The sequence below is a fragment of the Sapajus apella genome, unplaced genomic scaffold, assembly GCF_009761245.1.
Source record: "Sapajus apella isolate SASKATOON/1434 unplaced genomic scaffold, GSC_monkey_1.0 scaffold178, whole genome shotgun sequence".
In the NCBI taxonomy this organism is placed as follows: Eukaryota; Metazoa; Chordata; class Mammalia; order Primates; family Cebidae; genus Sapajus; species Sapajus apella.
In genome coordinates this window covers 602898-620043 of record NW_022437118.1, presented here as the reverse complement: position 1 = coordinate 620043, position 17146 = coordinate 602898, and the positions used below count along the sequence as shown (strand labels likewise).

Genomic DNA, 17146 nt, shown 5'->3' with positions numbered 1-17146 from the left:
AAGCTCTTGGAGGGTGTTAAGTCTTAGAGTAAGGTGACCTGAGTTACATTTTAAGAAGATCACTCTGGGCTTCTGTGAGTATGGATTAGAGAGAAGCATAAGTGGATGCAGAGAACAGAAAAGAGCAGTGGCGAGGAAGAGGGCAGATTCACCACATATTTCGGAAACAGAATCACCGGAGTTGCCAAAAAAGAAAATCACTGTAGCAGGCGAGGAAAGGAGACGAATGGAGGATGACTTCCAGGCTTCTAGTTTAAGGAACGAGGTGCATGGTGTTGCTAACTCCTGACGTGGGAAAAGTCAGGAGCTGACACAGGGTTAGGGGGTGAAAATCAAGGATTCTGATTCTCTCTGATTTTCTTCTCTTATTTCACCATCAAACTTTGTCACAGGGAGACCTTCCATACCTATCATACAGTAGGCAGGATTCTTCCTGCACTTTTGGGAGTTCCACTAAACAGCTCAGAATGGAGCCCAGTGGCCTTTCCCCAGACCTCATTCTCCCCAGTCTCCCTCTGCCTTTTAACTTGGACAGTTTCCAGATGAGAGGACAAATCAAGGCAGAAAGCAGAAACAAGTTAACTTACATGGACCTTCACAGACCTCCACATCTGATACATAAACTGTGCTACATTCAGATTATCTGCCAATCCACAGCCAGCCTGCGAGCTACCCCCACCTCTCACTGTGCCCTCATGCCAGACTGGCATCCCTTGCTCCCCACTGTCCACACTGGATGTTCTCCATCCGACTGAAGCTGATTTCCTCTTCCTCTGTGGCTTCAACTACTGCCCCTCAGGGCTGAATCTGGCTCTGGCTTCCCTCCAGTTCAGTTCCACATTCTCAACCATCCACAGAATACTTCCAAGGGGACATGCAGTCTTTACACTGAAAGGCTGAAACTGAAGGAGCCCTTGAAAAGCAAAGAGCTCCTCTCCATGCTGCCCCATCATCCCTGCAGCCAGGCAGTCCAGTTCTCCAGCCTTATTCTTTTAAGTGGTCCTGGCATCTCTCCCTTTCTATTTCTACTATCTCCACCCTAACCCATGCTCTGTCCTCAGTCTTTTCCTCCTAGCACATCAGTGCGATGCCCACCAGCATTCTGGTGTCTCTGAAATAACTACAGGGCTGTCGTGAGGGCGGATATGTATGTGGTTCATCTATGAGGCCCCAGCTCCAAGCACAAATGAACAAGCAAACTGTGCTCTCCCTGTTCAAAAGCCATCCCTTGGTATGGACGGGATGAAAACAGATACCTTAAAAGGCCTCTAAAGCCCTCCACAATTGGCTCTAATCCTCCTTTCCAGTCTTGTCTTCAATAACTAGTTGATTTGGGAGCCTAACTGGCCTCCTCAAGTCCCTTTCTCCAGCCTCCCTGGCTGTTGATAACCTCCATTTTGAAAAGTCTTGAGCCTTTCAATATTTGTGATTTTGTGGATGTTATTCATTCTCCACCTATGTTTTTTTTTTTTTTTTGAGACGGAGTGTCTCTTTGTTGCCCAAGCTAGAGTACAGCGGGGCACTCTTGGCTCACTGTAACCTCCGGCTCCCAGGTTCAAGCAATTCTCACGCTCAGCTTCTTGAGTAGCTGGGATTACCAGTGCGTGCCACTACGTCCAACATGGAGATGGGCTTTCACCATGTTGGCCAGGCTGGTCTCAAACTCCTGACCTCAAGAGATCCGCCTGCCTTGGCCTCCCAGAGTGCTGGGATTACAGGCGTGAGCCACCATGCCCGGCCCACCCTCCATCCCTCTATCTACCCACATCTCAGTCAACTTTCAAAGTTAGATCAACTCCCCCCTTTCCCATTGAAGTCTCCGTGGACTATCCGGCCCCCAGGGGTCTCCACGTCTGCATGTGCCCCCCATCTCCACCCTCACCATTCCTTTGGTCAGTAAGATCTTCTGTGGCATTTCTTCAGTTGTGAATCACTCATGCATCGTTATTTCGCTTTTTACGGTCTTGATGTGTGTGCTCCAACAAGACTGAATGTTCCCTGGGGGCATCACAGGCACGCACTACAACCTCCACAGCACCTGGCATGGCTCTTCCACATAGCAAGCCTTCTGTAAATATTTCCTGATTTACAAATCAGTCCAATGTGACACAAACAGAGACATCTGCCACACGCCAACAAAAGAAGGGTGAAAAACACAGGATAGAAACATCTTTGTTTGTCTATGCTCCATGAATGGTGAGTGGGTAGAAGGGAGCATGGATGTTAAAATGAAAGCAATTTTACGGCATCTGCGTGGAGTACCGTTTAACCTCGTCTCCTACTGGGCTGGTATTCATTAACAACTGCCTCACAATGTCAGCCACTGCTTCATGTTCCCAGGAGAGGACCCATTAAGAAAGTCACCAATTCATTTCAGCTTGGTTTATAACTAATGAAGCAACCTCTGGCATCAATAATCTATGGATTGGCATATGAGTAGGGCACGATTTACAATCTCTCTATAAAATGTCATTTTAAAGACTCGTGGTCTTGTCTCAGACAATTTCAAACAAAAATGTTTTTAAATTTTTACTCTACAGGTATCCTCATTCCCACTACCATCTCCTCATCTTTTCTCCACCCCAGTGCTGGCCCCTAATCTCTACATAAAAGCAAGAGCAAGGGATGGAGAGAGGGAAGAAGAAGACCAATCTTAGAGGATCTTCCCCCATTTTACAGATGAGAAAACTGAGACTTCCTGATATTGTGGAACAAGCAAATGGATTTGGTCAAAATCTATTTAAATCCTGCCACCTCCATTTACTGTGTGATCTAATCTCTCCAGGGTACTGTTTCCAGAACTGTAAAAGGCAAATAACATCCCTCACTGACTTGTTTTGAGGGTTAAATGGGACAAGGAGCGTGAAGGCCTCGACCACACATAGGTGCTCAAAGGCCAGGGAGTCAAAAGTCAGACCCCAACTAGTCTCCTTCCTTGTTGCCTCTGCAGGATTCTTGGAAGTGAACATTTACTGCAGCTGAAACCTCCCATTCATACAAAAAGGACACTGGAGACAGAGGGAAGCCACTGAAGAAGGCAATAAGTGGCTAACAAAACCGCAACTGCCATCTGTTCTTTGCTTTCTTTCTGAGTGTCTCTGGACAAGGACAAGTTAACTCCAGGAACACTGTTTTCAGCCAGCTGAGCAGGGCTGCTGGAAGGCAGGAGGGATCACTGGGAGGGCAGAGGCTCCTTCCCCAGTCTCCAGGACTAGGATGCAGAAACTGTCCAGCTGGGCAGCAAGTATCTTTCCGTCTCCCTCAGTCCACACCATTCGGGTCTCTGGCAAAAAATACCAGTTCAGCATGTGCGCACAGGCTGAGGAAAGCAATACAAGGGTTCTTGCAAGGTAAAAAGGATGTGGCTTTTAAACACACATGCATCAAAGAGAGTCCCTTGCCCCCTACCCCCTCCCCTTTTCTATTTGGGACACACTCCATCAAAACAAACAGGCTTCTCAGGAATCCCTACCGCCACCCGCCCCAAGCCTCTGCCAGGAGTGAGGTGGCCACTTTCTGGAGGAAAGCCACTCTCCCTTCCCTGAGGGGCTGCTGCTTGCCCGCTGCACCTTGTAATGGTTCTCCCAGCAGCCAAGCTAAATGACGAAGTTGGCCCACGAAGTTAGAGCAGTTCAAGCAACAGCTATCTAACAGCTCAGAAGGGGCTGGGCTCAAAGCACTTCCTTTCCTCTAGGGAGCTGCATTTTTCTAAGATTATTAGTTCTTGGGCTGGCTGCTCAGCTACCCAGCGTCATTTCCCCTTTGGGTGGGAAAGTTTTTCCTCTGCATTGATTTTCATTATGATTTAAGCCTTTTCTCCCTCTCATCTGCAGAACTCACAATTAAAGCACAGCATAGGGATCACAAAATCAAGGCATATAAATCTAGCATTCAGCTTAGAACTGTGGCTCGGACATCCTGGGTGGTAGAAAAACACACGCAGAAAAGGAAAACCTCTAGGTCTCAGCATCTTGTCACCACTGGCTGAAACACCAGCAATAAACATCGGCTGAACAGCCAGCAGGGTGACAGGTGGGCACAAAAGCTGAACAATGGCTATATAAACAGGGAGCTGCTCTCCAGGGACTTACAGTCTAATACAGGCAAAACACGCACATAATGGAATGCAAACACAGTCACTCAACAGTGAGAAGCTGAACTCTGCCAGGAGGAGAAGAGCTGGAACATTTGTGCCCCATGCTGCTGATACCAGTGTATCTGGAAGTCCCAGGAGCCAGACCCTGACTACTAGCATCCCCATGGCATGAAGGGGCTGTAGGCAGCTTCCCCAACAACCAAATGGAGCACATTACTTGTGAGACTCAGGGCTTATTAGCAGCAGTGGCATGGCACCTCCGCAAACACAAAACTGCTGAGGGAGAGCCGGGATGACCATCTGTCAGGGGTGCTGTTGGGGAGACATCTGCACAGGACACAGTGAGGACTGGAGGACCTGTGGAGGCCCGCTCAGCATTGAGACCTTGCTGCCTTGTGAAATAAGGGATAGCATCTAGTGATACATGGAGGCTAATCCCAAAGGCCCCCAATCCTCATTATCAGAAAACTCAGACTCACTGAATTCACTGAACACTGGTTTTCTTGTTGTTTCCTTTTTTTCCCCTAAATTACACTTTTTTGGGCCACTACCAGAAAAACAAGCACAGCTCATGCCTAGATCCTCAGCCACATAAGTAGCTTCTGGCAGCTTTCAACAGGTGTTGCCTTTATCTCTTCCAATCACACCTTCCTAACATCCCTTCAGAGACTGGGCCTTTGAGCCACTGAAGAGGAGGCACTCCTTGGGTGGTGGCTGTGGGGCACCAGGAGACCAGGAGAGCCCACTTGGGTAGGTGAAAGTGTGTACTATTCCAGCTACTCTCTCGCTGCTTTGGGGACTCTCACACGTATTCCTTCCAATACCTCATTTACCTGAAGCCTCCATCACTCACCTCTGCAAAGGAATCAAACTGGGAAAGCCACAAAGCCAAGACCAGCAGTGTTACCTGCCACACCTATCAGGGACACTTGGGTCACATAAGGCCCTAACTCTTACCAGCTGAGTCCTCTAAGCTAGCTGCCTCCACTGTCCCTATCACTGTAACATCTACCTTTCTATGGTCTCTGGAGATCCCAGCCCTAAGAGAAGGAAAGAGACTCATGTGCCAGCCCCATCCTGCCAGGCCCCTGCAAGTCAGTGTGCCTCCCACCTATTCCCTAACAACAACATGGGGGCCCTTCAGCTAAATCAGCCTAACTGCTACCCAGAGAACTCTGCCTTCGGCGCTTGGGTGTCTCCTCTGAAATGTTCTCAATTCTCTGCACTCTAGGTTCTGTTTAGAAAAACTCACAAAATACTACACAGTGTTCAAGTTACTTTTCTAGTTGGAGAAAGTCAGGAAATGTGCTCTTATGTTCTTGATTTCTTCCCGTGGAAGTTAGCAAAACAGCATATGCTGTAAGGAATGTAAAGTCAGAGTCACTCTGGGATATGTCTCCTACAAGTCTTTAAAAGCTTATCTCTCCTCTCCCTTGTCTTACTGTTCCTTGGTTTCTCAATCTTATGCCAGTGATTTAAAAATTCATAAAAATAAGGCACTTTGCGATAATGGAAATACTGTTGAATATGAAATTGAGTTTTTACAAAATTCTTCTTATTTAACTCTAAGAACCACCTCTAGGTCGCAAGAAGAAAGCTACTTCACAAGCCAGAAAGTCTGCGTGATATGAGAAGCTTAAACGAATTGTCAATTACGCAGACAAAAAACTCAACTTTCAGGGAAACTCCAAATCGATATCTAGTGTTGCAAGCAACCCAGCTTCTTTGAATAGCCAGGACAGAGGGTATGTATGCCCTGTGTCACTCACAGGAAGGCAAAGGCTAAGACCACCACGTTGCTGACTTTGTTCAAAGCACGTTCCATTTATTTTTACTTTCATTTTGTCATATCATCACTAGGAGGCTGGAAGGAACAGGGATCATCACTTCCATTTCACAGATGGAGAAAGTAAGCTCAAAGAGACAGCATTCCCAAGGTCATAACAGCATTATGGTTAGAATTCCACTCAATCTGTGGCATATTTTTCCAAATCATAAGAAAGAATTGGATACAAAAGTAGCAGGGAGAAGAGGTCAGTTCCCTCTCTCTGCTTGGGACAGGCGGTGGCTATCACGGAGTAACAGTTCACTGGGAAAAGGAAAGAGGAGGGAGGAGACTCAGGGATGGTCCTGTATCAGCCTGTGCTTTGCAGGGGTTCAACCATGCAACCCCCACCCGCGTTCCTTTGAAGTTGAACCAGTACAGCATTTTGTTTCAAACTACGTACATCCTTTGTCCTTCACAATATCCCGTGCTAGAACCTCTTAAAAAGCAGTTATTTAGATGAGAAAGTCAAGCCCAGAACAGAGAGGCCAGTTCTGTATGCGGGAAAAAAATGAACCTGGGGACTGCCGGCCAGAAATCAGAGGTGGGAGAGATGCTTTAGAGCCTTTTTTCTTTCCTTTCCATTTTTTTTTTTTTTTTAAGTAGGCTGGAAGAGATACAGGGTACCCATGGGAAATAAGTTTTCTTCCAAAGGGTCGGGGGAGAAAGGGATGGTCACACCCCCAGTCCAGCCACCGGCCAAAGCGTCCCTCCCTACCCGCCGACCGTCAGGGTCCCGCACATGCCGGGCGAGGAGCCCCCACCCGGGGTCGCACGGTGCGGAGGGGCCTACGGCTGGGGATGCAGCCCGCGGCGCGCCCACGCCCCCAGCCCAGGCTGGCCGGGCGCCAGGTCCCCGGCTCTCACTCACCCGCGCTCCCGCCTCGGGGGTCCCGGCCGGAGGGTCCTCGCCGTGCCGCGGCGCCCGGCTCAGGGTTGGTGTGACTGGGGCCGGGGGGCGGCGTGGGCGGCGGCGGCTCACGCTCCGGGCGGCGCTCCAGCTGCAGCTTCAGCCCCGCGCCCGCGAGGGGCGCTCGGCTCGGCGCGCGGCGGGCCAGGGAAGGCGGCGGGTCCCGCGTCCCGGGGGCCTCCGCGGGTAGCGGCAGCAGCGGCGGCGGCAGCAGCAGCAGCAGCAGCAGGAGCGGCGGCGGCCACCGCGAGGCGCGCGGCGAGGCCATGGTGGCGGCGCCCGCCTGCGCTCACATGCCCGGCGCGCGGGGCGGGCGCGGGGCGGCCGCGAGCGAGGGCAGCGGGCGGCGGGGGCCTCGCGGGACCTGGATGTGAGCGGAGTGAGGCTGCGAGCGCGCTCCCCGCCTCAAAAGTTGTCGCGAGCCGCGGGAGGGCGGCCAGGGGCCGGGCGGGCTGGGCGGAGGCGGCCCGCGGCGCCGCTACATGCTAATTAGCCCGGGCGGGTCGCGGGCGGGCGGGCGGCTCCTCCTCGGTTGACATCACCGGCCCCGCGCGGCGGGCCCGGGGGCGGGGAGAGGGCAGGAAGGGGGCTGGGGCCGGGCGCCTGGAGAGCGGCCCGGCCCGGGACGGCGGGGTGAGGTCAGGGGAGCCACGGTGCAACTTTTGTCACACACACGCTCCGCAAAGAGTCTTGTGAATCGGACACCAGCACTTTACCAACTCCTTAAACGCACAAGAAGTCGGTGAAAAGCAGGTCCTGGGTAATGTGGTCAGCACCAGACTAAATTATCCCAAGTGCTTTGATAGGAGAGAGAAGGGGAACGGTCCCCTGCTCCCCACCCCACGCTGTCACCACCTTTACTGATTTGAACTGTCCCCACTCCCACCCCACCTCCCCTCCTCCAGGCCCCAGGGCTGGTGATGAGTTCGTGTTTGCCAAGCCTAACACCTCACCCTCCAGCCAACGCGAGAATCCGAGGATCCCCCCACGCCCTCTCAAGCTTGGATGCTGTTCCATCCGACCACTGCCTTTGGCTCACACCAGAGTTCTGCAGAGATGTCACCGCCAGGACACCCAGACAGGCTGCAGGGAAAAGAAAACTGTGAATTCAGGCAGGCTAGGGCAAACTCATCATCAGGAAAAGAGTTGCAGGTCGCAAATTAAACGAAATGATGCCTAGAGATCACAGAATTTTAAATGGAAACCTATGGGAAGAGATTCAGAGATTTCGTGTAAACAAATTTTATCGGTAAATAAAGTTCCATTTGTTTCCATATCCTCTCCCTTCCCAGTAAATGAATAATAAAATGTCTAAAGTTTGGGACTATAAGCCTCTTCATTAAGTGAAGAAAGAGGGGCTCAAAATAGGAAAATAACTTGCTCAAGATTCTGAAGGTAGACCCAAAGACGAAATGATTGATCTGCGAATGACCGTGTGGTATTATTAATTCTGGTCTCCTAATTCAGCTTGCAATAATTCAGACAGTGTTGCAACAGAAACAAACGCTGCAGTTCCTTGGGGATCTTGCCAGTTCTGTTGGGGGCCCCGGTCTGACAACCAAATGCCCATGAAAATATGCGTATGCACCTCACTTTCAGGCCTCCCTCTCCACCCCATTTCACTGCTCTTCTCTGTTTCTCAGTCTCCAGGTCTCCATGACCCACCTCCAGGAGAATGAGATCGTGGTTTCCAGGACAGCTCCGGATGGGCCTAGGTCCACTTTCTGGTGACTCAGTAAAAGTGAGTCATTTGGCAAAAAACGTAAAGGAGGCTATGTATAAACAAACTCGCCTTAAATGAGGGAAAGGGGAGTAAAGATTTTTGTTTTATTTTGTTTTGTTTTTAAACATACCAGCTTTCCAGGGCTCTCATACAGAATTTCCAGGTCTCTCCAAGAAAATACCAAACAATAATCCCCCTGAAACTGACTTGCTTTGCTCTCATGGCCTGAGCTCAACTTCTCTGGATGCTGCTCTCACATTAACAGGCAGAACTGCACAGCTGCCCAGACTCAGCCAGACAAGCCCCAACAGACTAGGACTGTGCTCAAGGTTCTGGTCACTATCGCTCCCTCCCCTCCAAGGAGACCATGTCACATAGTACTGGTTGCCCTCCCAGGCAAGCAGGAAGGTTTAAGGATAGAATGGCCCTTATTCAGGAATCCTATGAGAGAATCTGCCTTTTCCACTAAGACCCAAGGAGTAAACATGTACCTGCTTCCTTCCCCCAATCCTCCCCCCATCAATCTCATTCCACTTTTAAGTACCCAGGTTTATCTCTCTCTAATCTTCTCTCTGCCTTCTAAGAGAAATGACTGAGTTCAGGGTAACTGCCAGCTAGAAAGAGCTTAACCAGCAGATTAGGAGTGGGACACACAGGGAGAATTTGGAAGGAGCGATCACCGTGTAGATGGATTTCAGCTCTTTTTCTTCTCCTCCTAGGGCAGAACAAGAGAAAACAGCAAGAAAGCAAGAGAGAGCTGGTGGCAGTGTAGAACCTTGGAAAGAACAGTTGACTTGGTCCAAGAATCCTTGCTTTGTTTCTGGACTTTACCACTGCTTAATTGTGTGATCTGGGCCGCAGTTTCCAATCTGTAAAACAAAGATGGTCCTAGATGATTGCTAAGGGGTGTTCTAGCTCTGATGTTTTAGAGTTCAGTAAAGGACTTCTGGCACAGTAGCAAGGAGGTATGAAATAGGTGTCTCCCATCTGAGTACTAACCAGACCCAAGCCTGCTTAGTTTCTGAGATCAGAAAAGATTAGGCTCTTTTAGGCTGATGCGGCCATAGACTAAAACAGTTATCAAAGGACATTTGTAGTGTTTCCTTCCCAGGGATATTGAAATCCAGGCAAGATTCTTGACCATCTCAGATAGCTTAAGAGAGGTCCTATTTGGAGCCAGGGTCATAAATCAGATGACTTCTCAGACCCATTCCAGCCCTGTGTATCTGTTGATCTAGGATAAAACAGATGTGAAGCCAGCTCAGAACCAATTCCAGGACTGAGTGAGTTAACAGGCATTCCTGACCTCTTCACCGGTAAGAGTGGGGGCACCCTAATGTGGTTGGCAGTGAAAGCAGGGAGCCCAGTGTCTTTGCCACCTGAAACTTCATGTAGTCAGAGCTTTAGCCAGGGCTTTCCTGCCTCTACTTGTGTTAGTCAGACTAGGCTAGGCTGTAGTAACAAATAGGCTGCCCAGATGCAGCAGCTTAATACCACATGTGTTTCGTTCTTGTTCCCCTAACAGCCTCAGACTCTGATATTCAGCTCATTGAGAAGCTGTCCCACAGAAGGGGACAAGCAACCACATTATGGCGGTTCTGCCATATTCTAGTATGGCTTCCAAAGTTGCTGTGGGAATTGGCATCCCAGTCAGCCAGAGGTGAATATAACATGGTGGTGTGGGCAGAGGAGGTTTTGGCGGGCTGCTCTGGAAGTACCTCGTCTCCTCTTACATTCCGTGGGAGACAGCATGGTCACATGGCTCACCCAACTGTGCAGGCGGCTGGTCTAGCCACATAGGCAAAGAAGGGGAGAAGGGATTTGGGTAGACGGCTAACAATCTCTGCCCTACCCCTTGATATCAGTAGGGCAGGGAAAGAAAGGGAGAATAAAAAGATTCATCCTTTTGGTCTCAGTTTCCTTCTTTATCAGGGTGTTGAATCAAATGATCTCTCAAGGCACACCTACTCTAACATTCAGTGGTGTGAAGGGGCCATGAAGTGTCCTTCTGCACCAAAGTGAACAAACTGTACAGGTTTCTGCCACAGCAGACTTGCAGCTTGAGGAGGCCTCCTCTGCTGATTGGTCTGACTGGTAGACTCACAGAGGGGACCTTGGTTCTCTCTAAGTTCTGTTCCTAAGCTATTCTCATTACTTGGCCAAGTCAGGTAATCTCTGTTGATCTGTTTCCTTAGCTGTCCCACGGGGAGAAAAATCATTTCCCTCTGCTGCCTCTTGGGGTTGATCTGAGGATATGATGAGATCACTGCCCAGAAGGCACCAGGAGCTCTTCTGACTGAAGTGCTCTGCGTGATGCCCTTATTGCAGCCAGAGCCTTTTATAACACGGCATTCTAACCTGGCCCCATGGTGTGCCCAGTTCCTGAGGATGGTGCCTGTGCAGGATTTGTGGTCATGCAGGTTGGCATTGCCAAGGCCGGAATGCAGGGGCATGTACACAGCAGTAACATCCCAGGGACACTCAGGACTCTGGTGACCAGGGCCCCCTGAGGGCTGACAGATCAGCCAATAGATGCCTGGATTGAGCGTCACCTAGGGACAGGTAGGCTGGGACCAGGGATCACTGTCTCCGCTGGGATATCTGGCCGGTTTCTCTGTTAAGTGCTCATCACCCTATTAAACCCTGAGAATGTTTGCTCATCCTCTCATTTGCTTGTCCCCTCCCACTCTCAATCTACGAGGTACTTTCTGGAACGTTCTGTGCCTTATTAATCTTTATATCCTCAGAATCCAACATAGGACTTTCTTTTACTTAGCCATTCAAGAAATATTTACTGAGTACACTGTGCCCAGCACTGTGCTGGGTACAGGGCAAGTTCTGTGCCATCATAGAGCTTAAAGGTTTGGAGGAGACAGACCGTAATTAAAAGAGCATAAATGTAAATTTGTCACGTGTAAGTGCCTGAAAGAGACCACCCAGGAGGGTGTGTTGAGTTTCCCTGTGGACGTGAAATTGAGTCCTGATCCGAAAGCTATGTAGGCTGTTAACCAGGCAAATCCAAGTGGGGAGAGTATGTGCAAAGCTCCTGAGGCAGGAGGAAGTGGGATACATGGAAAGGACTGGAAGAAAGCCAGTGTGGCTGAGACAGAGAGTAAGGAGGGCCACGGAAGGAGGCAAGCCTGGAGACTTTGATAGGAACTAAGTCAGGGAGACTTGACAGCTCATTCTAAGGATTTCTTCTTTTTTAAGAGTTTAAGGAAGTCATTATAAAGTGTTAAGTGGAGAAGGTAGAGTATGGTGAAGGTGGAGGAGGAGGAGGAGTTAAGGGGTGAGGTGTGACATGATTTGGGATTGGAAATGATCATTCTGCTAACTATGATAAGAGAAACAATTTAGAAAGAAACAAGAACTGATACTTGGACTCTCAGAGTCCAAGTGGGAAGTTGATCACTCTTGGACAAGGGTAATAGAAGTAAATTCAGAGGAGAATATGGATTTGAGAGATTGTAGGAGGTAAAATCCACCAGACATATTGGTGGACATGGAGGATGAGGGAGAGAGAGTGGCAAGATATCTTAGGTTTCTGGTTTCCATGATTGGATGGATGGTGTACCATTCACAAGGAGAAGGAACAGTGGACAAGAACTGTTTGAATCTGCAGACTTGGAGCTGAGGCGAGAGGTCCAAGTTTAAGGTTTGGAGTACAAGGGGTGCAAGGAGATGCGATTATCTAGGGAAAAGAGTATTGTAGTCAGAGAAGACAGGCTGAAAATGAGTCCTGATGAACACAATATGAAATGACTAGGAGAGAAGGCTGAGCCAGAAAAAAGACAGGAAAGGAGCCACTGAGAGATAGGAGAACATCCAGGAGAAGGTTACATCACCACAGCAAAGGGAAGGAGATCCTGGTTCACAGTGTGCAACGCTGCCGAAAGGTCAAGTGAGGTGAAGACTGAAAATAGCCATTCGTTTTAGCAACATGGAAATCACTGGTGATCATAACAGAAGTGACTTCAGTGGAGTGTTCAGAGCAGAGTCCACATGGAGAACACCGGGAGGGAGAGCTGAGGAAGCTGAGCTGGTGCAAATCACTTTTCAAGAGAGTTTGACTCTGAAGAGGGAGAGTGAGCCTGGACGGTAACTACGGAGGAACGAGTAGAGGGGAATTCTTGTTTTTAGGGGAACATTTGGACGTGGAAATGGTCTGTGTGGAGGGGGAAAGTCAAAGCCTAAGAAAGATGGTGGACAGGATAAGGTTTCTGAGAAGCAGGAGGGGACGGGATCCCGGGCCCACGTGGACGGACTGGCCTGGGAGGAGAGGAAGAAGAGAGGGTGGTGCACTGCAGGCCCTGGACTTCCCTCTGAGGACTTCAGTTTTCTTGGTAAAGTCGGGGACTTGACTTGTAAAAGAGGCTACTTGCTGTGAGTGCAGGGAATGAAGGAGCAGCCTGAGGGATCTGAAATGTTGAGAAACACCAATGTATTCTTTTCCTAGGGCTGCTATAACAAAGTCCCACAAACTGAGTGCCTAAAACAATAGACGTGTGTCCTCTCACTGTTGTGGAGGCTGGAATTCTGAAATCCAGATGTCAGGGGCACCGTGCTCCCTCTGAAGCCTCCAGGAGAGAGCTCTTGCTTGCCTCTTCCTAGCTTTGGCGGTGGTTGGCAATGCTTGTTGTTCCTTGGCTTGTCACCCCTGCTGCCATCATCACGTGGTTTTCGTCCCACTGTGTGTGTCTGTCTTCACATGGTTTTCTTAGAAACATGCTGTTATTGGATTTAGGATCCCCTATAATCCAGTCTGATCTCTTTTATTCACATCTGCAAAGGTGCGATTTTCAAATAATGTTACATTCACAGATACCAGAGGTTAGACTTGAACATATCTTTTGGGGACACAGCATTCTATCCACTATGATTAGGACATTTAGAAACAGTTGTAGAGAGGGAGAGAGCTGTCCCAGGATGCCCAACCTGTCACGGGCCCGCGGGGACTGGTGAAGATAAACAGTGAGAGTATGCTGCAGCATCAGCTGCTCTCCCACTTGCTCCTCTCTGCTGACCGGCACCCTTGCGCAGAGCTGGGACACCCCAGCCCTCTCCCACTGCAAGGCAGATTTCCCTCCCACAAGAACAGAATCTTCTGACCTCTCTTGACTCCTCCTCCCTTCCAGCCTCAGCCTCTGTCTCTGCCTCCCATTGAGTCCCTTTCTCTGCCCCAAGGTACATGAAGGACTCTTGCAGACAGGAGCTGCAGAGCTGGCCTCACAGCACTGGAGCTGTCATCGAAGAGCAGAATTCCAGCCTTCCATGGCACATGTGCTACCTCTGCACTGTTTTGTTCAGAGCTCCAAGAAGCAGGTGCCTTGGGATTTTCACCAAAGAACAGAAGAAATAAACCCATCGCCCTGTTTTTTTAACCTCCCCCTGCAGAAGAAGCCTTATTCTCCCCTTTCTGGAATGTCAGAAACAGTGTCATTTTATCAAGGCTGAGTTGACCTCTTTGCTGGACCGCGGGCCTAGGGCACCCTTGGTGCTTCTCCACCCACCAGTGCTGAGTCCCGGGGCTGTTTGCCCTTTAGGTCCAAGGTGAGAATATAAACACCGCAATCCCTCTGGAAACTGGCTGGGACCTCCTCCAGGGAGGAAGGGTTGCTCATGGGCTGGCCAGCCTCCCAAGTATCATGTACAGCAACCCGCAGCTTCACCTTACACAGCTCGGGGCAGGTCCTTAAATGACCTTCTGCTTCTAGTCTGCCCATCTGAGAGGACCATTCCATTCCAAACAACATTCCTTCGATAAAATCGGTTACACACTGTAAACGTCAGTGAGCCAAGAACATTCTCCAGTGCAACAGGATTCTGATAAAGCAGTCCTATTTTGCAAAACCTTCCAGAGTGAAACATCCCCCTCACAGCAGGCAGGGAAATTCCTGGGATGCCAGGACATTGGGCAAAGTGTCCAGGGCCCCAGGGAAGGAGCAGGAAGTCTAGAGGTGGAGCTCCCATTGTGGGCAGAGGGACCTGGGTTTTCAGTCATCTGTTCATCAATCAATCACTCAACAAATATTTGCTGAAGACATCCCATGTGCCAGGCTCTGATGGAGTCACTGGAAACACAGCGTTTCCACATGACTGCAAAACTCCCCCGATGTTCAAAAAGCAGTGATGATTTCCTCTCCTCACACAGTCCAGGTTAACAATTGGGTGCAACGTCCATATGCCTCTCTACCTCACTCGCTCTGTGAGTCTGGATGTGTTCTTCTTCCTCTCCAGCCCCGTGGGCCCTCATTCTGTTGGCTTTTCTGCTGTCGCTCTCCGTTTGCAGGTGTCTCCTCTTGGGGCTGTTCTGGGTCTCTCAGTCTCTATTCTTCAAGTCTCCCTTTGTGTCACCGAGTGCCTCCCAGCCCAGCCACTCCTCTGCCTCTCCATCAGTCTGCCTTTCTTCCAATCAATTCATCCCCAATTTTTTTTCTCCTTCCTTCTTCTGTTTCTTCTCCTTAAGTGATTGTTGACACAGAATTAAATACATTTTTTTTCCTTAGGTTTGTGGAATATACTTTCACATTCTCTGGTGTTCAGTTTTAAAATTGATTGAAAAATATTTATATTCTTTGGTGTTCTTTGAATTTCTTATAAGAGTATGTGTAATTATCTAAAACTGTTTATTAAAATACGATGCCTGTATTAGTCCATTTTCATACTGCTCTGAAGAAATATATGAGACTGGTAATTTATAAAGAAAAAGAGGTTGAATGAACTCACAGTTCCATGTGGCTGGAGAGACCTCACAGTTATGGCAGAAGGCAAAGGAGGAGCAGAGGCACACCTTACATGGCAGCAGGCAAGAGAGTATGTGCAGGGGAACTGCCCTTTATAAAACCATCAGATCTTGTGAGACTTATTCACTATCATGAGAACAGCATGGAAAAACCCACCCCCATGATTCAATTACTTCCCACTGGGTTCTTCCTGTGACACACAGGAATTATGGGAGCTACAATTCAAGATGAGATTTGGGTGGGGACACAACCAAACCATATCAATGCCCATGGAAAAAAGTGCCCATGAAATGCCATAAACATGCCATGTAGAGCTCCAAGAATTTCAGTCACTGAACACACTTGTGTAGCCACATCTCAGACTAAAAGATATTTACATTGCCTCCCAATATTCTCCCCCACATGCATCACCACTGCCCTGACTTCTCTCAGCATGGATTCCTGTCTTTGATAAAAGACCAAATCCCTGGTTTTGTATTTTATGGAAGTGAAATGCAGTCATATAGATTACTTTGTATCTAGCTTCTACTGTTCGAGACTTCACTCATGTTGTTGCATGTAGGCATGGCCTCTTCATCGTCCTTGTGAGGTGGTAGCCATTGTGGGGCTATCCCACAATTTACTTTCTCTTCTATTGTTAATAGGTATTAGGGGAGTTTCCTTTTGCAGCTGTTACAAATAGGCTGCTGTTAAAATTCATGTACATATCTTTTGATGGCATGTATTACTGTCATAATCAGCAAAGAAAAAAAGAAAACGATTTCCATTTGGAAAGATCGGGATGGCCAAGTGGGATATTTTCAAGGGCTCTGGAGTAAGAGACAGAACATGAGTCTTCATTCTGGCTTCTCTATTCTCTAGTTCTACAGCTTTGGGCCAATCAGTTAACCTCAGTGAGTCTCAGTTTTCTTATCTGTAAAATATGGACAGCAATACCTGTCATTGGTAGGCATTGCTACTTCACAGGGTAACTGTAACAATCAAATGAGATGACAGATATGAGGGAAAAAAACATTTTAAAGGTGTCATGCAAAAAATAATGACAGGATGTGGTGACTCATGCCTGTAATCCTAGTGCTTTGAGAGGCTGAAACAGGAGGATTGCTTGAGCTCAAGAGTGCAAGACTAGCCTGGGCAACATAGTGAGACCCTGTCTCTACAAACCTAAATGAAATAAAAATTAGGCCAGAATAGAAAATCAAACACTGCATGTTCTTACTCATAGGCGGGTGTTGAACAATGAGAACACGTGGACACAGGGAGGGGAGCATCACACACTGGGGTCTGTTGGAGGTGCTAGGGGAGGGACAGCAGGGGTGGAGAGGGACAGCAGGGGTGGGGAGGGTGGGGAGGGATAACAGGGGAGAAATGCCAGATACAGGTGATGGGGGGATGGAGGCAGCAAACCACCTTGCCATGTATGTACCTATGCAAGAATCCTGAATGATCTGCACATATGCCACAGAACCTAAAGTACAATAAAAAATAAAAAATAAATTAGTCAGGCCTGGTGGCATGCACCTATAGTCTCAGCTACTTTGGTGGCTGAGGCAGGAGGATTGCTAAGTCTAGGAGTTCAAAGTTCTGATGAACCATGATCATGCAACTGCACTACAGCCTGGGCAACAGAGTAAGACCCTGTTAAATAACAACAACAATAATAATACATTGTATTTATTTCTCTTATTCAAGAAAAAATTAACAGCAACAATGTGATGCTCTTATCTGTTTTAAAATTTTGAACTTGTGACCTTCATTAGACATGAGAGCTCTTGAATCCCTGACCCACTGTGGGCCACAAAAGAAAAATGTCTCAAAATGTCTTATCTCCAAAGGTCTATGTTTTGCA

At 48.7% G+C, this 17146-nt stretch overlaps 1 protein-coding gene across 1 annotated transcript; it reads right to left on the bottom strand.

The window, feature by feature from the left end:
* Positions 1–6483: 6483 nt before the first annotated feature.
* Positions 6484–7295, bottom strand: LOC116543012 (protein HEG homolog 1-like). The gene has a single exon (XM_032268299.1). It carries the CDS (start codon positions 7097–7099, stop codon positions 6785–6787), a length of 315 nt encoding a protein of 104 aa, XP_032124190.1. The 5' UTR covers positions 7100–7295; the 3' UTR covers positions 6484–6784.
* Between the last annotated feature and the right edge of the window lie 9851 nt (positions 7296–17146).